The sequence below is a fragment of the Nicotiana sylvestris genome, chromosome 11 (genome assembly GCF_000393655.2).
Source record: "Nicotiana sylvestris chromosome 11, ASM39365v2, whole genome shotgun sequence".
NCBI classification, from domain to species: domain Eukaryota; kingdom Viridiplantae; phylum Streptophyta; class Magnoliopsida; order Solanales; family Solanaceae; genus Nicotiana; species Nicotiana sylvestris.
In genome coordinates, this window is record NC_091067.1 from 87,544,749 (window position 1) to 87,566,285 (window position 21,537).

The window sequence follows — 21,537 nt, forward strand, 5'->3', positions numbered from 1 at the left end:
GCCTCTTTTATTTAGGGTATGACACTAACAGAATAGGGAGTCTCAACCAGTAAGAACATCCCCGGAGGTAAGAAGAGAAGGTTTCGACACAGTTTATATGTACAGTTCAAATAATATCAAAGCAGTAAAAAACATCATTCTACACATTTTAGGCTAAAACATGTAATAAGATCAAATAATAAATAAAGCCAGATATAACAATTCATCTAAGCTCGAATTTTGAACCCTGAACCAGAGATTCTGGGTTCTTCTTCCCCAGTAGAGTCGCCAGAGCTGTCACACCTCCTTTTTCACCCGCGCCATCGCAAAGGGGCACAGAGGGAGTTTTTCCAATTAAAGGACAATCGAAACGGGATTTATTTATTTATCTCAGAGTTGCCACTTAGGAGATTTATGGTGTCCCAAGTCACCGGTTGAATCCCGAATCGAGGAAAAAATTAACTGTTTACCGCTTTTGTTATTATTTATTCAAAGAATTGCAACGTCGTAAGAATGCATCTCGAATTGCGCCACATAAATGTACCCGCAATTTTCGATGTGTTCCAACTTCGTTGAGATTTGGATTTGGGTAACATAAATGTGCACCCGAGTTTAAGAAAGTAAATTATTAAAGGCGCGCCTAAAGCGACTAGCGTATTATTATTTTGGGTGAAGCCGTAAAATTTTGCTAAACGGCCCATCCCGGAATCTATATATTTTTAATATATACATTTAACGAGGGCCCCGTAATTTATGTATTTTATTTGGGCGAGGCTCATCTCATTTTTATTTAAAGACAAACCTAAAAGCAACTATGATTTCCTATCTTTGTTTGTCTCTAAAAAATGGAACAAAGGTCCTAATTAACTTGTATGGACCGGCACTGAAGGTATTGCATCATGATATGAAATCAAGCAAATACTAATATACATCACATGACCTTCAACAAATTGGTCTTAATAACAGCCCAAAAGAAAAAAAAATTATTCAACTGTACAGGGGAAAAAGGTGCCCGAGGTCGGGCCTTAAACAAGTTCAGGCCCAAGTCTTATCCGAAAAAAACTATCTCGTTGGGACTCCTAAGCGTCCAAATTCCTTATGGATTTTTTTTCTTGTGGTTTTGATATCAGTAGGTTTGATTATTGGGGAACACATGATATGTCATAGGCCTGGACAAGAATCATTTGGGCCGTAGGAATTACAGCAGCCCAGTTTAATCAACTATTGTATGAATGTAACTAATCGGCAAATTTAATCTTTATACTTGCGTCAATTCAGAAATCCTGATTTTTGCATTATGACCTTGACATCATTTTAACCCATAGACTTTAACACAAATTCAATTATCATTTCCAGCACATAACTCTTCTCTGTTTGCTTGTTCCTATCAGATATGAAGCTACACATTTACCCTTAGCTATTGATTTCACATTCTCACGTAGCAATTAGAACTTAGGATCTTAAACCCCCTCACATTACCAGTACTAGATATGAAACCCCTACAATCACAAGAAATAATTACACTACTTCGACATTTCACAATCCACTGGATTACAATTTGCAATGTTTTTAGGCTGATTTATGACATGCAGAAATTTGCTAAAAACCAACAGGCACTATTAATCCAATAAGGAGTCAATTACTACTAGTACCCCACTAAAACACATAAGTATCTCTAAATACACAAACACAACAATTAATAGTTCAAACGAGCAAACTCATGTTCAACAATCCATCAGTCAATACAGTCCAGAGTTTACACAAATTATAAATGTTCAAATCGTCTAAGTCCCTATCACTACCACTGTGCATTTAATTGACTACTAAACGAGCTGAAATTAGATTAACAGAAGCCTTATGCCATTTCTTCAAATATCAACTATACATTGGCCTGATTCAGTCTTTCATACATCAATGGAAGCTGTAGAAAAATACCTGGAATTACAAGGAGATAGGAGAAAGAACAGGGTCAGCAGCAGTTTTAACAGCTGACAGGAACAACTCAGCAAATCTCAACAACAATAACCAGCAAATAACCCCAGAATTAGCTCGGATAGACCAGTTTAGACTTGAAGATACCCAGCAAACACTTGAAAATGTCAACTGACCACTACTCGTACCAAAACTAGTTTAATTGGACCCAAGGCTACTTGAAATGAAACTCTGAACTTCAACCACCAGTGATTCAACTCAACAACCAACAAGTTATGGAAAACAACTAGCAAAGTTCACAATTTCTCAATGGAACATCATTTCTCAATAGAACAGTACCTCCCTCCCAACTGAAAAGGACTTAAAGCACTGAAGAAAACAAACTCTAAAACTGATTAAACTTTCAAGAACTAATCCTCAACTCTCAAAACTTACTTTCTTTTGTCAAGCTCAAAACTGATTTTTAAAGCTCTCCAAAGAACTCCCTTAGATTGATTAAAGAAGCCCCCTTTCAGTTTTCTTCTCTTTTTTTTGGTCCCCTTTTCAATTTCCAGCCTCAACACCCTTTTATACAAGTCTGCCCTTCCTTTCAAACTTACTGTCCGACCCCCTTTTTCAACTAAATCTGAATTTTCCACTAAAATCCCACTAAGGAAAGCTTTTCCTTATTTTCAGACCTCATTCCCTTTTGTTCCCCTTAAGTGTATTAATTAATACCCCACTAACAAAGCACTAACACTAAAATATAAATCTAACTGTTTCATTCCTAAACCAACCCTGAAAACCCCTTAATATTACTGCCTCCTAATACAACTATTCAACTGTATTAAAATCTGAAATCTGAAATCTGTTTAACTAACAATTAACCAAAACTGATTTGATTACAGCTATAACCAATTCAGCTAGTACTTTAAGACAGAAAATACATCAAATATAAAGGTTCCAGGGATTCAGAACAATGCTCATAATCAAAACAGAATCTGAATTAATCGGATAACTAACAAATTGAAAACTATAAACAACAGAATGTCGAATGATTCAAACTATACAAATGACCTAATCAACGAAGCTTAATTAACCGATTACATATTACAATTGACACTGAACAAATCAGCAACAAAGCAATAAGCAATCAGTGTTATTAACAGAATCATAGACTAACAGGAAACTAATTAATCGACGCAACTTATTAATCGATTACACAATTTATAACACATAATAATTATAGCAAACATAAACAAATGACAGAATCGGACCAAATAAAAAGGTCCACTGAAGATGAACAGAATCAATTGACAAAAAGAATTTTAAAACAATAAAACTAAACTAACAAATAAACAGATACATAGATAAAAAAACATGAACACGGACAAAGGAAAGAAGAAAAATACCTCAGAATACCAGAACTATACGGACCCAGCCTCGAAACTCGGACTCAGACACTTTGAGGTCGAACAAACCTTAGTCAAAGTGTTCTCAACTGAGAACCCTTCGATTAAGGTCGATTAGACCCCAAATCCTCACTTAATTTGGACGGATTCCATGATTTGGAATTTCTAGGGTTCCTGGTTTTCGATTTAAGGTTCGAACATTTCTAGACAGATTTGAACGGAACCAAAGTCATTTATGGTATGAGGGAGGTCTGGGGGTTGCCTGGTATGAATTTGGGGTTGGTTGGTGTAGGTTTCCGTTTGGCTCGAATCTTCAAATGAAGATTCGAGAAGATGGAGGAAGATTCGAACCAAACGAGTAACATATTTGGAACGGGGGTGATTAGATGATCTTATGGTGTTAAGGTGGTGGCTGGCGGCGTTGTTGCCGCCGGGTTTCAGGCGAAGAGGAGCTAGGGCGGCTAGGGTTTGGGGGGCTTCGTCTCTGAGACGATGATGAACAGGGCAAGGGGGGTGTTTGGTTTGGGGCGTGGGGTGAGAATTGGGGCTTATATACAAAGGGGAGGGATGGATCCTGGCCGTTGGATCAGGTGAGATTGATGGCCAGGATCTCTTCACTTAAGGGAACGGTGCCGTTTTGTTTAAACAGGGGGGTTTGGGTCGGTCTCAGAAGGGAGTGGGTCGGGTCATGAGGGAAGGCCTGGGAGCCATTAGATCAAAAGCAATGAACGGTCCCGATCAAATACAACCATACGACGTCGTTTGGTTTAATGAAAGAACTGAACTGGACCGTTAGATCTATTTGATCAATGGTCTAGATGGAAAGTGCCAATACGACATCGTTTGGTTTGTCTTTTGAGGTTAACTGGACCGGGCACCATCAAAACGACGTAGCTCTTGCCCTATACTACGTCGTTTGGTGGTCTTTGGGTTTGATAAACTTGGGCCGGGTAGGGAGTGTGACTTTTGGGCCTGACTTCTCTTTTAAAAACTGGCCCAGTCCGAATTTCTTCATTTTTTGAACTCTTTTCCTTTTCCTTCTTTAATTTCTAATTTAAACACAATTCCTAATTAATTTGTAAAATCAAAAATAAAACTACACAAATGTTAATTAACACTTACAACAATTAACACACAAATTAAAACCTTAAAATAAAATCACACAATGAAAACAAATAGAATAAAACGCATATTTTTATGATTTTCCTTTTTTTAGAGCCAAATGATGGTTTAATTAATTCCTAAATGCATAATTAAATCCTAAATATGCATGCAACATGTATTTTTGTATTTTTCAATTAACTACAACAAGATAAACATTTACGGACAAAAACACAAATAATTATCCAAACATGCCACGCAAATCCTAAAAATTGTACACCAAGAGAATTTTGTTTTATTTTTGATTTCTTTTGGAGTAGTTTTCGTGAAGCAAAAATCACGTGCTCATAACTGCTAATACCAATCCATACAAATCTACCCAAGACTGGTGTCACAACTTCACAGACTGTCTAGGAGTACTACAAATAAAGGTCTGAAAGAAATAAATACAACACTGACTCTGGAAATACATGAAGGAAACAGGAATAATAGATAGAAGGAGACACCAAGGCCTGCGGACACCTGCAGGACTACCTCGGGTCACCTGATTAACAAGAAACAACAATCTCACTGCGGTCCGAAGTCTACATCACTAGGATCTGCACAAAAGAGTGCAGAGTGTAGTATCAACACAACCGACCCCATGTGCTGGTAAATGCGTAGCCTAACCTTGGCGAAGTAGTGACGAGTCTAGGACCAGACTACCAAATAAACCTGTGCAATATAGCGTACAAAAATAATAGGAAGCAGATAACAATGATGACAACAATGATCAACCAGTGATATAGATAGCAGGCAACAAGAACACCGTAAATATTTCTCAACAAATAATAGATACAAGTGCAATCAATTAATCAAGTCCTTCAAATATAAATCTCTAAGATAAAATGCTCTTCAATGAATATATTTCCTTTAAATAAATATCTTTCAAATAAGCATCTTTCGAATATAATTCTTTCGAGTAAAGTTCACCTTGTGACGCCTCATTTCATAATCATAAATAATATAGGTCTCCGCCCACTTTCATATTTTTACGGCACCTCGTGCCGATATTTATATCACAATCGCACCGACAACTCACGTGCCATTAAATAAAACCATAATATTTTCTCCGGCACCTTGTGCCCACATATTTCTGCCTCACATTGCACAACAATATCCTCATGTTATTCAGTTCATAAGTTCCATAACCCAATACAATTAAGAATGTTCAAAGAGACTCATTCACTTAACATAAAGTAGAGTACAACTTCCAACCCAATTAGGAAACCAACAAGAAAAGATGAAGTTATTTTTAGAAATCATTTGATAAAGAAAATACCCTTTTCAATTAAAGTACAATATCGAATGAATCATTACCTTTAATACGAAAAATCAATAAATCAAAACATAGTAGAAATTCCTTTTTAAGTAAAGTACAACCTCAAACGTTTTAAGGAAAATTTAATAGAGAAATCAATTGAGTTAAAAATGTAACAAATTCTGAAATTTGAAGTAATGAACATATAAAAAAAATAAGGCGAGGTATTGTAAACACTATAGATTCCAACACAAAGGATCACAACAGTAAAGGGATCTAAATAGTTAATACCCTTGAATTGTTAATAACAAGTAAACACAGCAAACAGAAAGTGCACGACATCACCCTTCGTGCTTTAACACACTCTCACCAAAACAATACACGCCATCACCCTTCGTGCTTTACACTCTTCATCACCCAAGCAACAATCACAAGAAATAAGGGTAAGGGAATCTAGAACATCGAAATAAAATCAAGTAATAACAGAAAATCAGTAAATAAATGTAAAGGACAACATAACTCAATTAGAATTAGGAAAAATCAAGGACAAGTGCACGACATCACCCTTCGTGCTTTTACTCTCGTCCTCATTATAAGAATCAATATAAACTGCACGGCATCACCCTTCGTGCTTTTACTCTCATCCTCACCATAAAATCAATATAATCAGCACGAAATTGTACATCTTGCGGCACGACATCACCCTTCGTGCTTTACACTCTTCCTCACCAAATCATACACGGCATCACCCTTCGTGCTTTAACACTCTTCCTCACCTAAACAATAATCATATGGAATAAGGGCAAGGAAATAAATGAAATCACAATAAAATCCCGGCAAGGGAACAATAGTACAACAATCAAATTCCGACAAGGAAACAACATCAAAACAATAACATCCCGATAAGGGAGACAATATTATGATTCTCTCTCTCTCCTTTATTCTTTCACGTTTACTTAACAACTCAATTCACAACTTGAGTCAATGCTCTACAATGTTCAATAATTCAATTCTCAACTTGAGCCAATGCTCTACAATGTTAAAAAATTCAATTCTCAACTTGAGCCAATGCTCTACCATGTTTAATTAACAATAATACTTCCACAAGTCATATTCCTCAATAGAAATTATCATATAGAGCATATACAATACGAAACAGAGTCACATTAATGAAAGTATAAGACTCACGGGCATGCTTGACACTAACGTATAGATGTTCATCACCATGCCTATACGTCGTACTCAATAAATAACACATAACAAATAGGACACAACTCCTAATCCCTCAAGTTAAGTTTAGACCAAACACTTACCCCGCTTTGAAACCAATTCAAAATTCCAACAAGCCTTTGCCTCGCGAATTCGTGCCCGCAATTCTCAAATCCCGTTGTTTTATCTGAAAATCTCCCGAAAATCGCCTCTCCCCGAGCTCTAATTTGGTAAAAATGAAAAATGGGACGAAGTCCCATTTCCAGAACTTAACATTCTGTCCAGAAAAAGTCGGGTACTGTTCACAGACTATTCACGTGGTACTATTCACGGACTCTTCACGGAGAACTGTTTATGGTACTATTTATGGGGACTATTCACGGGGAACTGTTCACGGTATTGTTCATGGGGACTGTTTACGGGTACTGTTCACATACTGTAAAAGAAAATTCAGCAACCTTTTTATATCCGTTAACCTTCCGAAATCCACCCGAGACCCTCGGGACTTCAACAAAATACACCAACAAGTCCTAAAACATGATACGGACTTAGTCGAAACCTCAAATCGCATCAAATAGTGCTAAAATTGTGAATCACACCCCAATTCAAGCCTAATGAAACTAAGAACATCCAACTTTTATATTCGATGCAAAAACCTATCAAATCAAGTGCAATTGACTTCAAATTTTGCACACAAGTCATAAATGACATAATAAAGCTATAAAAAATTTCAGAACTGGATTCTGACCCCGATATGAAAAAGCCAAATCTCCGGTCAAACTTAAGAAATCTTTAACCTTAGATTTCTAGATTCCGTTAAATGGCGATAATTTGATCAGGGACCTCCAAATTCGATTTCGGGCATATGACCAAGTCCCAAATCACGATACGGAACTACCGGAATGGTCAAACTTTTACCCAGGTTCGTTCGCTCAAAATGTTGACCGAAGTCAACTCAGTTGAGTTTTAAAGCTCTAGTTCACAATTTAATCCATTTTTCACATAAGAACCTTCCAGAAAATTATACGGACTGCGCACGCAAGTCGAGGATTTATTGATAGCGCTTTTCAAGGTCTTAAAATACCGAAATAATTATTTAAATTAAAGATGACATTTTGGATCATCACAATGGTTATTTCTTCTTTCTGTAGCATATGGTTGATATCGATCTTTATTCTACCTTAATTCTCTATGGATATCTCTTTGGTTTTTACCTATCGACCGATTAGGATGCACTGAACCTGAGGGGGCTCCTAGTTGATCATCCTTGACTCTAATTTTAGATTGATACCGGTTGTAAACATCTGCCCAAGTCACAGCCGGGTACTCTATAAAATTCTATTTCAGTTGGCGTGATGCAATCGAACTCCGTTCGTTCAATCCCTAGGTGAAAGCTTGAATAGCCCAATCGTCGGTAACCGGGGGCAACTCCATACGTTCCATTTGGAATCATGATACGAACTCTCTTAGCATCTCGTTATCCCTCTGCTTCACCTTGAAGAGATCTGATTTTTTCGTTGCAACCTTTATAGCTCCAGCGTGTGCCTTTACAAATGTATCTGCCAACATGGCGAACGAGTCGATAGAGTTCGGTGGCAAGTTGTAAGACAAAATCATAGCTCTCTTCGACAGGGTCTCCCCAAATTTCTTTAGTAATACTGACTTGATATCATCGTCTTCCAAATCATTTCCTTTGATAGCACACGTATAAGAGGTAACATGCTCGTTGAGGTCTGAGGTCCCGTTGTATCTCGGTCTATCGGGCATCCTGAACTTCTTTGGTATGGGCTTTGGAGCCGCACTTGGAGGGAATGGTTTTTGCACAAACTTTTTGGAGTCTATTCCCTTTAGAATCAGTGGTGTCCCCGAAATCTGATCAACTCGAGAGTTGTAGGTTTTCACCTTTTTGTCGTTGGCCTCAATTTTCTTTTCTCTCGATTCTATTCTCTTAATAAGCTCCTCGAGCACGCTCATTATAGCAGGGTCAACTATCAAAGTTTTAGCGCTTGATCTTTCAGGCACTGGCGTACAACGAGTAACCTCTTGTTCAACCCTATTTGGAGCTATATGCTGATTTTGTAACTGGGAGATGGCATTCTGTTGGGTTGCAACATTTCAAATATAACTTGGAGACTGACACCTTCGACTCCTCTGCCCTGAGTACCTCGACCGTTAGTTCGACCCTCTCTACGTACGCTTCCATCGGGGTCCCCACCTAAGTCCGCATTCAGAGCAATATGCGAACCAACATCGGCCGGGTTGACGGGTGGTGCTCCTCCGAGGTCAGCTTGTGGCACCTTGATTCCTAGAGCTATAATATTCTCGTTCTCTCCGAGCAGTCCGAGATCGTTGTCATCATGAGTAGCTGTGTTTTGTGAGTTTGACATGACTTACCCTGAAAACAAAATTCTTGACAAGAAACAAGCGTAAAATAATGTGTTATATCAGAAGTACTACTAAACAATCACTGTTATCCTTAGCCCCATGGTGGGCGCCAAACTATTTACCTCGAAATACGAGTAACAATTAAACTTGTAATATGGTTATAATGATACGTGATCTGATTCAATGCCAATTGATAAATAGCTAAATAAATAAAGGAATTAAGTGATTTAAATGGATCAAGACCGTGTAATTGCAAGTTATCGAACCCGATCTGGATTCGACTGAGATCAAATGCCAAGATCAGTAAGAGCAACAATATCAGTTGAACAATAAGAACTATAAAGAGCGAATAAAAGAGTGTTTATATTTCTTAGTAGAAGTATAAGCAAGAACTCATGTATGATGATAATTGTGTTCTTTTTTTTACAAATGAATATGATCCCTCTTTATATAGTAGAGGAATCCTAAATAAGGTATGATTCTAATTTCGGAAGTAAAATATATGATTGATACCATTAACTATTAATGATTTTATCGGTTATGAGATTCTCACCGAGATTGGTGGCCGATCGCGGATATCTCGTGATTTTGTTACTGTGGTGTCGATTTAGCCCGATCTCGATCCCTTAGTCTTCATATTCTCTGAGCCTGAACTTGCTTCGATACCGGCTCATTCTCGAGACATACCCCCGATCTCATAAAATCGGGTATCCTCGATTTTTACCGTATACAATATGCTGATGTAAAATTGCACGGGACGCCCTATTTGGTCGCCCTCATTTAACCTATACCCATATTTTTAAAATTATTTAATCTATATCTTAATTTTAACAACTTTAGACACCTCCTCTTCTTCCTTCCGACCTATGCATTCCTTTCTTCCTCCTTCTCTTTTCTGATGAGTTCCCAGTTTAGGATCTTGAGAGTTCACGCTGAACTGTATCTCTTAGTTCATGGTAGTATGCAAGAATAAAACCGTCATCTTCACTCTCCGAATTTGCGTTTCTTGGTAATACATGGTTTCATTGGTAGTGTTGCCTTTCTCTTCTGCCCGCACACTCGCCGGACTGGAATTATTAAATAAAGCTTCAGACTTGGGCATCTGAAGTTCGCCAATAGCATCGCCTAACTTGAGACTCAAATGTCTGAAGTTTATACTTTAGTATCTGAAGTATATACCCCATATGTTTGACAATCTTAGCCAAATATCTGAAGTTCATAACCAAATGTCTGAAGTTTATGTCAAAATATCTGAAGTTTATATCAAAATGACTGAAGTTCATAGAAAAATATTAGAAGTACACAATTGAACTGAAGTTTACCCTTGCTTATGAACTGAAGTTTGCGTGATTGACTTTGCAAGTCAGGCCAAACTTCAAGCAAAAATATCTGAAGTTTTGCTTTGATAAAGCTATACTTCAAACAAAAAATTACGAAGTTCAAACTTCAGACACAAGCAATTGAACTGAAGTTTGCCCTTGCTTATGAACTGAAGTTTGCGTGATTGCCTTTGCAAGTCAGGCTAAACTTCAGGCAAAAAATTTTGAAGTTCAAACTTCAGACATAAATTTTTACTACTTCAAGCCCGTATGCCTGAAGTTACATAAAAAGTGAGTACACTTGCAATTTTTTTGTAAAGCGGATACAAGTTAAAAGGTGGCGTAAAAATTAGGCATAGATGCAAATCCCCCTTATGCTGATCGAATGGGTTTGAGAAGAAAACTTAAGATCAAGGATAGTTTTGTCTACCTGGAATTTATCTACATATAGCTAACCTAAGTATCTTTTTCACATATTTCGTACGGAATAAAATAATCTTTCTGGTCACTTTTATTTGACATATATACTAAAAATAAATGTTCACTTTTACTTGATACTTTATGCAAATCAAGAGGAGACAACAAATTTTTTCCTGTCTTACCCATAGTATTTATTACTCATTTCAAATCATTTTCTCAAATCCAACAAAATATACATCAATTAATATTAATATCATGGTAAATTATGACTTCATTTATTATTTTTAAGGGGTGTGAAAAGTTAAAACGTGCCAAGTAAAAGTAACAGAGGAAGTAATACACAAAACTAATTTATAACTAATACAAGAATTAGCTGCACGGATTTTAAAACCAGAAATTAAATGGAGGATAAATTATACAGACATTCGTACCACGGTTATCCCTTCTAATACAAGAAACCAGACGTATTAAGGACTCGTTCGTCCATAATTCTTTTTCTTTTATTTTTTCCAAAAATATATTTGAAATTTGTATGTTTTGAAATTTTATGAAAATGAGTTTTCACATACCAAAATTTCAAGTTTCTCGGGATTTTTTTTCCATTTATAAAACTTCAATATTTTTATAAGTAAAATACATGTCCATACATAATTTTAAATTTTAAAATATTATTTTTTAACGTAACTCCAAATATTAATTTCTATTTCAAAAATTATAATTTTTATGTCCAAACACCTGCTAAGTAAAATAATTCTCTTAATGAAAGTACGAGTGATTTTGTTTCTTTTAGATACTAGATTTGCTCTTTTCTTCTCTAAGACTAGTCTAAAAGTCTTAATTTAAAACCAGCCATAATGATTTAATGCATTATTGCTAGAATTAATCCTCTTAACTAGAGTTGTATTTAGAGCCCGTTTGGGCATAAGATTTTTTTTTTTAAATCGGTGTTTGGTCATAAAATTTCAATTTTCAATTTTCAATTGAAAATGTATTTTGGAATTTTTCAAAAATTTGAAAAACTCCAAAAAAATTGTTTTCAAAATTTTCACTCAAATCACTCACAAAATTTCAAAACAATCCAAAATTATATTCATGTTCAAACACAACTCTAATTTTTAAATATCATTTTTACTTGAATTTCTTTTTGGAATTTTACAATTGTTATGTCCAAACAGTCACTAAATATCTTTGGAGTTTTGGTGCTTTTGATGCTGACTACATAAATGAGACAAAACTTTATCGTTATTGCAAAATTTAGAAACCAAATTTAATGAAGGGGCACTATAGTCAAATCAAGTTCAAAAAGCATTTGAACAGAATGCAAATATCAACATTATTTGTTCTCAAATCTCAGATCAACCCAGCTAAAACACAACTCACAAACACCTTACACTCACACACACTCTCTCTCTCTCTCTCTCCTCTTAATCAGATTTTATAGAGAGAGAAAAGCCCCAAAAGCACTGCATTTCAGGACTCTCAAAATATAGAGAGTTTGTTTAAGCACTGAAGAGAGAGAAACTCTCTGGAGTATCATTTTGAACTCAACATTCCACGCAGTTTCTCTCTCTATATAATACACACGAAGAATTATACCAATTATATATACAGATTTAAATCTCCCTTGCTTATTGTACACTGATTGACTGGAAGAAATATTTTAGCGTATTTTGATGTGAGAGATAAGAGGGAAAAGTAGAGAGAGAGAGATGTCGGAGTTTGTTTCCGGCGACGGGAGCGAGGAGTTCAGTTACGGCGAAAACGGCGGCGGCAATGTGCGTGAGACTACACCGTTGACAGTGTCGGCGTCGTTCAAGGGTTCACGGCGGAGGACGGCGGTGATGAGGCCAAGCCTTGACGCCGACGAGTTCTTAAACCTACTTCACGGGTCGGATCCGGTGAAGTTGGAGCTCAATCGACTCGAGAATGAAGTCAGAGGTCAGTCATGCTTAGCTCGCTGGATCCAAATGCCTGATTTGGTGTTAGAACGATGCCGTTTTTGTTATGTATATATATTTTTTTTAGAAATTTGTGATTGATATTTGATACCGTGTCGTTTTACAGATAAGGACCGGGAATTGACTGAGGCTCAAGCGGAGATCAAGGCATTAAGATTGTCGGAAAGACTGCGTGAAAAGGCTGTTGAAGAGGTTCTCTGCTCTTTTGACGGTTTACTTTCCTTGGTCTTATTGTTGTTCAAATGTTGTTTTATAGCACAATGTGAGCACCGTATCAGAAAATCTCTACAACACTTTTTGTAGAGATTGCAGAGTTTGTGAGAGAAATTGAAAGGAAAGAGTAAGAAATGAATCTATCCTTTTTTTGTGGAGACACATCAAAAGGAAATAAGTAGTCCTAGACTAGGAGGGGCAGATGTAGTTCACAACTTATGGATTCATCCGTACCTAGTAGCTTTAGCTCGCACCATTTATATGTGTTAAAATACCCACTAAATAAGTACAAATGATAAATTTTGAACCAGTAATTCAAATGGGCTGTAGTAGAATTTTGAAATGGAACCCATAAAGTTCAAATCCTGGATCCGAAAAGCTATGTTAAACATATATTACAAGATGCATCTTAGTATCAAATACGGCTTGATGAATTAGTTTGGTTGGCTACATGAATTAACTATTCATGTTACAATACAAAGCCAAAAAAGAAAAAAAAGAAAAGAAAGGGAAACTACATTCTTGTTGCATTATGTGGAAAAGTGCAGGATTTTTTGATTGTTTGATTGCTAGGAAATAGATAATTGTTTTTTGGTTTTCATAAATCTTAATGTAAAAAGAAATCATAGGACTTGAACAATCACTTGGCTGGGTTACTTATGGAGTAATTTCCATTGGTGTAATTGTCCTACTTCAAATGGATTTGAACAAAATCTTCTATAAATGAAATTTGCAGTTATTTAACTAACGGCATGTTAAATTCTTCCAGTTTGAGAGTTAGCTTTAAGAAAGGTGGGCAATAGGATGCCCTTTTTTGATTTGGACTCATGATAGCTTTAAAGAAAGGTGGGCAATAGGATGCTCTTTATTGATTTGGACTCATGATATTGAGGATCTTTTGAGCCGTATGTGTGAATTGGAAGTTACATGTGCAGTATATGAAGATCTGGATATGTTCCTGCAATCCATGTTTATATGGGGAGGGCAGCGTATTCCAAAATCAGAATGTTGTGACTTTCCTTTCCAACTCATAAGAGTTGAATAAAAGATTGAGGTTCATAGTTGGAAGCTGTAGTCTAATCGGGTCTAGATTATTATTTGAATTTTTCCTGTGTTTAGGGCAACAAGATTCTAGTTTATGTCTTGCCTTTATAAATCCAATCATGCATTTTGATTGATGAATACTGCTGCTGCTGATTGTAAAGCTATTCATCAGTGAACAAGAGGAAAAGCTAATATAGATTTCTTTTTTGTCCTAATTTTAGCTCACTGATGAGTTGTCAAGGGTTGACGAGAAGCTTAAGTTGACAGAATCTCTTTTAGAAAGCAAGGTACATCGCGGATTCTTCTCGTCAAGATTTCTTTTCTTAAGCTTTCTATAACTGTGAATAATTTTTCTTGCTTGGCAGAATCTTGAAATTAAGAAAATTAATGATGAGAAGAAAGCATCCATGGCAGCTCAATTTGCAGCAGAAGCCACTCTTAGAAGGGTCCATGCTGCTCAAAAAGATGATGATATGCCGCCTATTGAAGCCATCCTTGCGCCTTTGGAGGCTGAACTCAAGCTTGCTCGTCAGGAGGTGTGTGCACGTATTTCAAAACTGGTTGTGGTACGGTAAAAGCTCACCTTCATATATTTTCTCATTCTTTGGCCTTTTCCCAGATTGCAAAGCTACAAGATGATAATAAAGCACTGGACCGTCTTACAAAGTCAAAAGAGGCAGCTTTACTTGATGCTGAGAGAACTGTGCAGTCAGCATTAGCAAAAGCTTCTATGGTGGATGACCTTCAGAACAAGAACCAAGAGCTGATGAAACAGATAGAAATATGCCTGGTATGTTGATCACAGGAATGGCGCCTCTGCTGTTTTGAACATTGCAATACTCTCTCATTTTAGCTTTTTTTAATTATCAATTCTCTTTTTACTGATCTTGTTTCAATACATACATCAGGAAGAAAATAAAATACTGGACAGAATGCATCGCCAAAAGGTTGCGGAGGTTGAAAAGCTTACGCAATCAGTACGTGAGCTTGAGGAGGCTGTTCTTGCTGGTGGTGCAGCTGCTAATGCTGTCCGGGATTATCAACGGAAAGTTCAAGAGATGAATGTAGTATATCCTAGCTAGACTTCTGAATCATACTATAAACAGTTTGTATGCAGACACTTCTAAATGCAGGGACATTTATATTGCTCCATTTTCCAGGAAGAAAGAAAAACTCTTGACCGGGAGCTGGCACGTGCCAAGGTAACAGCTAATAGGGTAGCAACTGTGGTTGCTAATGAGTGGAAAGATGCCAATGATAAAGTAATGCCTGTGAAACAGTGGCTTGAAGAAAGGAGGTTTTTGCAGGTATAATAGTATCACTTGATCACTATGAGATAGTACAGTCTGTTGTCTCTATAGAACTTAATGCATTCCGTTTATGTAGTTTAATAAGCTCTTATTGGTGTCCCAAAATCTATTCTACAGGGTGAGATGCAAACGCTGCGTGACAAGCTCGCAGTCACTGAACGAGCTGCAAAATCAGAAGCCATGTTAAAAGTAATAATTCAGTCCAATAAAGGGTGCATTTTAATGCAATTGTTTCAATTTCGTTATAACTTGAAATTTATCATTTTCCTCAGGAGAAATATCAACTGAGGCTTAAGGTCCTTGAAGAGACATTAAGATCATCTAGCTCAGCTACTCGCAGTACACCAGATGGTAGAAGTTCAAGCAATGGTCCTGCACGTCGGCAATCACTGGGAGGCGCTGAAAACATCTCCAAATTGACCTCCAATGGCTTTTTACCAAAGAGATCACCATCATTTCAGCTTAGATCTTCTGGGTCCAGTACGGTGCTGAAGAATGCTAAAGGGACGTCGAAGTCGTTTGACGGTGGCTCAAGGTCATTGGACAGGGGCAAAAACCTTCTGAATGGTACAGGTCCAAATTTCAACAGCAGCAAGTCGTGTGATGTAGCCAAAGACAATGAGACTGAGAATAATTCCTGGAAAGCAAGTCAAGTTGAAAAGAACAGTGACACACAAGTAACAGAAAGAGAGGATAGTATACCTGGAATATTGTATGATTTGCTGCAAAAGGAAGTGATTGCTTTGAGAAAAGCAGGTCATGAGAAGGATCAAAGTCTTAAAGACAAGGATGACGCCATTGAGGTTAGATTTGATTGCTCAGCTATACTATGATTTCGTTCACTATGATATTTCTGCTACGATTGACCGTCTTCTTTGTAACTCAGATGTTAGCTAAGAAAGTAGAGACTTTAACAAAAGCCATGGAGGTTGAGGCTAAAAAAATGAGAAGGGAGGTTGCTGCCATGGAGAAGGAGGTGGCTGCCATGCGTGTTGAGAAAGATCATGAGAACAGAGCCAAAAGATTTGGAAATTCAAGAGGTCCAGCAAACAGTTCTCAGCTGCTTCCAGGAAGGTATGCCTTTAGTTTTTAACCTAACACAATATGATATTACAACCAGTTATCTATAAAGCAGTATGTTATTCTTTATTCACTTATTAATTTTTGATGTGCATGTGCACGTGCAACCCCTTAACAGATAGTTCTTACATTCGGGCAAACTTTTGATAACCCAATTCAACTGGATGGAAAGAAGAGAGTAAATGCCGCCTCTTCTTTTAATCAAGGAATAGTTATATTGATGTAAAATAGTAGCACTCCGTATATGACTATATGAGGGACATACGAAAAGTTGGGAATCTCACCAAAAAAATTGATTCCCTACAAAGAGAACCCAATTATCCATGCTAATCGGAATCTCATTAGTTCCAGAATTTTATGAAAACAAAAACATTCCAGTAATATGTTAAAAATTGTTATCAACCTCATCAAAAGCTCTTCAGTTTCTTTCCTTTCCGTTAGTTCACCCTATTGCTATGGAACCATTTCTTATGATCTATGGACTACGTTCCTCCTAAAGGTCCAGCTCTGAAGCATGTTTTGTTGGTTTTAATACCATGATGTATAACTGTAACAGAGAAAGACCTTCAAGACTCGAGAGTATAAATAAAGGAACCATTATCCAACTACGGAGAGCTCTAATCCCTTCATCTCCCATTGAAAGAAATGGGAAAAAGGTTTAACTCTACGTCCTTGTCATCACCCATTCTATTCTGTACTATGCTCAACAACAGGTGAGGGAAAACAATACATTGTTGGATACTTGCAATTTTTTTGTTGAGAATTCTAACAAAATACTTGCAATATTTCTTCTACCCATAAAAATTAGCTTGAAAGGTTATTCTTGCGATATCTGCATGTCATCTCATGATGTCTAATATAAATTATTTAATTATGACTACTTTACTCAAGAAAGAACAAAGAATACTTTTTAGCATTTTGTACATGCTTTGGGATGCACCTATATGCATATAATTTCTGCTTCCATGTTTAATCTTTATAGCTCTTGTTTCCACCTTCTCTACCCCCAGGGTAGGGGTAAGGTCTGCATACGCATTACCCTCCCCAGACCCTACTTGTGGGATCACACTGGGTTGTTGTTGTAGCTCTTGTTTCCACCATTGTTTTTAAGGTTCAGAAATGCCTTGAAATTTGGGAGGTGGATGTGGTTCTTAGACATCTTTGTTGCATGGTGAAATATCTGATATTCCCGTTGCCTGCAATAAAATGGCAATTGCCTAAAGCCTAGAATAGATCATCCACTCCAAACCTTAAGGCAATGGGTTTGGTCCATGATCTTTATAGGCTCCTTTGGAAGCCTTTACAACAACCCATGGGACAGCAATATGACTCCAAACCTTCCCTTGCATGTAAGCCGACTTTGGAGTTCAGACATGAACTTTAATGCTGACTTAAAAGTGTAAAAATGAGCTTACTAAAGGTGGGCTCTGATATCATGTGAAACAAATCCGAATACCCTACCAAAACGTAAGACAATGGACAGAGTGGCCCAAGACCTTTATAAAACACTTACTTTTACATAACTCATGTGGAACAACTATATAATTCAACGTGTTGATAGAAGTTTGTTACTGGTGGTTGGAGTGTGAGTTTAACATATCTTTTTGGTTTAACATAGTTAGTTGGCTAGACTTTTGGTATGACCGGAAGGGCAGATGCTGCAGTTTCCAACTCAATTCCGTGGTTCTAGCACGGTCGCTCAACTGTTATATTCGGCTTGATTATCTGATTTTATACAAATATGAACTTATGTGCAAATTTTAACTTTTTACCGCTTTCATAATTACTATTATTATTTTTTACAAGGAATTGCAACGTTGTAAAAATGTATCTCGAACCGCGTTACAATCAATGTACCCGCAGAGTTAAGAAACTAGCCGACTAACTATGTCTAGTATCATTGTGCTTTCCCTATCTGAATATTGCTACTTGGTTAAGCTGCTCTTAATTTGAATGTTTCTGCAATTACTGTTTACCTTGCAATGGGGGCTAGGAATAATACTGGATTGTGGCTCCTTGAAATTCCCAGTGCCTGTTTTATCCTATTTATTTTTGTTTTTCAATTTTACTTCAAATAGTATTATACTATCTGCAGAAATGCGGCACGAAGTGGGTTAACACGCAACACTCAATAACATTGAGGAAACCCCAACTACAGATGTGAAGAAATTCTGCATAGACTTCCTCTGCTCCTAGTCTACTTGACAACTCTACTATTTTCCTCTAATGGTTTATTGTAAAATTGTAACAAGCATGCCAATGACTATGATCTCTCTGCTCTCTGGTTGTGACAAGATCGAAGCCTATCCAAACACCGGAAAAGGCCAGTAGATGAAATGTGGTGTGCTTCTGACTTTGACTCTGATCCCCTTCTGCTTAGAAATCAGCTGGAAAGATACTCAAGTTATCAAAGTTGAGCTAACTTCTCCCAGAATAGCTTGAGTGGTGTGGTTGTATAGGTAGCTGCTCTTGGCATTTACTTCTCTACTCTTTCCTCAACTTGTTTGCAGTCTATATTTGTAATCTGCAGCTTTAGTGTGTTATGATATTGGTTCATGTTTGTCAATATTCTTGTAAACAGAGGATGGTAATTTTTGCCCCTTCTGATCGTGATACCTTTTGTGTTTACTACCCCATTGGATTAGAGTATTCGTGGTAGTACAGTTATCTAGCCTAGTGCTATATAATTTTTCTCTGAACCAATTGAATATCTAATTATGATTAAGCGCTATTCTGCTTACCTCATTCCTTGTAGTGCTTAGAGAGGTTACATTTTGTGGTATATTTAAAGTTATCGAATGATTGAAGTGTTTGCACCTCCACAAAATGAGCATTACTAGACGCTTACAAGTATGGTGGAGGCTTTAAGTTACAGAGTAAATGAGGCATGAAAAAAGTGGCCAGCTCCTCTAAATTGGATTGATTTGATATAAGAAAACTCGCAAAGAATAAATTCATTAGTTTGTAGTTTTCCGCAACTGTTATTCCGAAATGCCATGCCCAGTAAGTAGTCTTATTTTCAAGGTAGAGGCAAATGGTATTTCTTTTAACTTTGAGCAATTGGCTATTTTACTGAAGTAGAATATTTGGAGTTTTACTACAAAGGGAAATGGAAGTTTGAAAGACTTATTAATTTGTGAATTTCTTTTACCTTTATTTTTTGGGTGTTGAGTGGGGTATTTAATTGAAGTTGAGAAGCTTTTCCTTTGTTGTTTTTCCCTTAAACGTCACTCTTGAAGGATTGTGGGGGTGGGGGTTGTGTAGAGCATAATTCTTGTCAGGATACCACATGGGTAATGGTTACTTTGTCAAAATAATGCAAATAAACCCATGTAGGAATGATGTCACTTTAGCTTTGTGGTTTTGTCAGTCGATTTCATGCTTTCTTCACGCTACTTCACGTGCTTGTGAATGAATTCCTTGAGTCCAAGTTAAGATATGGTTAAAAGACATTTCATTGAAAAGGCTAAGCAAGGGGTTTCTCAGGCACAGAATTCGTCCACTTTGGGCTCTTTAACGTGAAGCTTCGTCAGAATTTGGCTGAAATTGATCAAAATCAACTTCAGATAATTTCAAACTTTTAGCTAGCGTTTGGACATAGATTTAGTTGAAACTTGAAAAAATAATTTTTGAAAGTTGAAATTATATTTGAACATGCATTTTATTTAAATTTTTTTTGAAGTTTTATGAGTGGGAGAACAAGTTTCACCCAAAATCTACCCTAAACTAGATTTTGGGAACTTGAAAAATAATTTCAGAAATTTTTCAAAAATAGATCATTAATCTATGAACAAACAATGTTTTCAAAAAAGATTTGGAAAATGTTGCCAAAATATATGGCCAAACGGGGCCTTAATGTTTACTAAACTCAAAGTTTTAGAAATTAATTGATTCATTTTGCCTTCTTCAACAATCAAGCTCAATAAAATTCACTAATGGTGTTTTTCTATCAAACCAATCCAAATCAATCACAAATAAGCAATGAGCCTCAATTTTCTACAGCATATATAAAGAAGATGGAGGAGGAGAAGAAGAAACAGAAATTCTAATGGTATATATCTCTGTATTTACAAAACTTTTAAAAAAGAGGGCAAAGCACATTGAGCGTAAATATCATTTAATTCGTGATATAGTGCAGAGAGGGGATGTAGTGGTCACCAAGATTGCGTCAGAGAACAACTTGGCAGATCCGTTTACTAAGAGCTTACCACAGAAGACTTTTGATAAGCATGTAGAAGGAATGGGTGTCAAAATTGTAGACGCATGGTTATTAGTCTAAGTGGGAGATTGTTAGAATATACTATAAGCCATGCGTATTGTTATAGTATTCTTTATGAACAATTATTTATTTACTTGTTTAAATTCAATAAAGTTTCATTTTAAATAGATCATGTGTTGGTTTGTGCGTCCATTGCTTACATAGTAGATGATTTAGTGTATAGAGTTTAGCTTATACACGGAAGATTAAATCATCGGTTCTTGTAAGACATAAAAGTTAATGTTCACAATCTAATGATGGAATTGGACAAATCATCGGAATGATTGTAGCACAAGATTAAATATAATTTATCTTGATTATGGGAATGGTTTAATTCCAACTTCTTGTGCTAGTACATTTTGTATGTATTGAACGGATCAAGTAGAGATGAGTATTTTATACTGACTTTATAAAATAATTTCTCTAGTCCATTTAATGTACTTATACTCTTAATCCTGATATAATTATTATTAGCTGTGTATGTCACTTGTTGTTTTGATTTATTAAAAGGCGAGATTCTTTCGCGAGTCAATAAGCCTGGTAAATTGGATAACAATGATATACATTGGCGAAGTAATAATTAGTTGATGGAATCCATGTCTCGATTTTGAGATTGATGATACTCCTTTATGAAAGCT

At 36.5% G+C, this 21,537-nt stretch overlaps 1 protein-coding gene across 1 annotated transcript; it reads left to right on the forward strand.

The window, feature by feature from the left end:
- The first annotated feature begins 12,388 nt into the window (after positions 1–12,388).
- LOC104226973 (microtubule-associated protein 70-2-like) lies at positions 12,389–19,254 on the forward strand. The gene is made up of 11 exons (XM_009779093.2): positions 12,389–12,974; positions 13,101–13,186; positions 14,473–14,538; positions 14,617–14,787; positions 14,871–15,041; positions 15,160–15,315; positions 15,412–15,558; positions 15,679–15,750; positions 15,834–16,364; positions 16,448–16,635; positions 18,737–19,254. The coding sequence occupies exons 1-11, from the start codon at positions 12,746–12,748 to the stop codon at positions 18,774–18,776; spliced, it is 1,857 nt and encodes a 618-aa protein (XP_009777395.1). The 5' UTR covers positions 12,389–12,745; the 3' UTR covers positions 18,777–19,254.
- Positions 19,255–21,537: the final 2,283 nt, after the last annotated feature.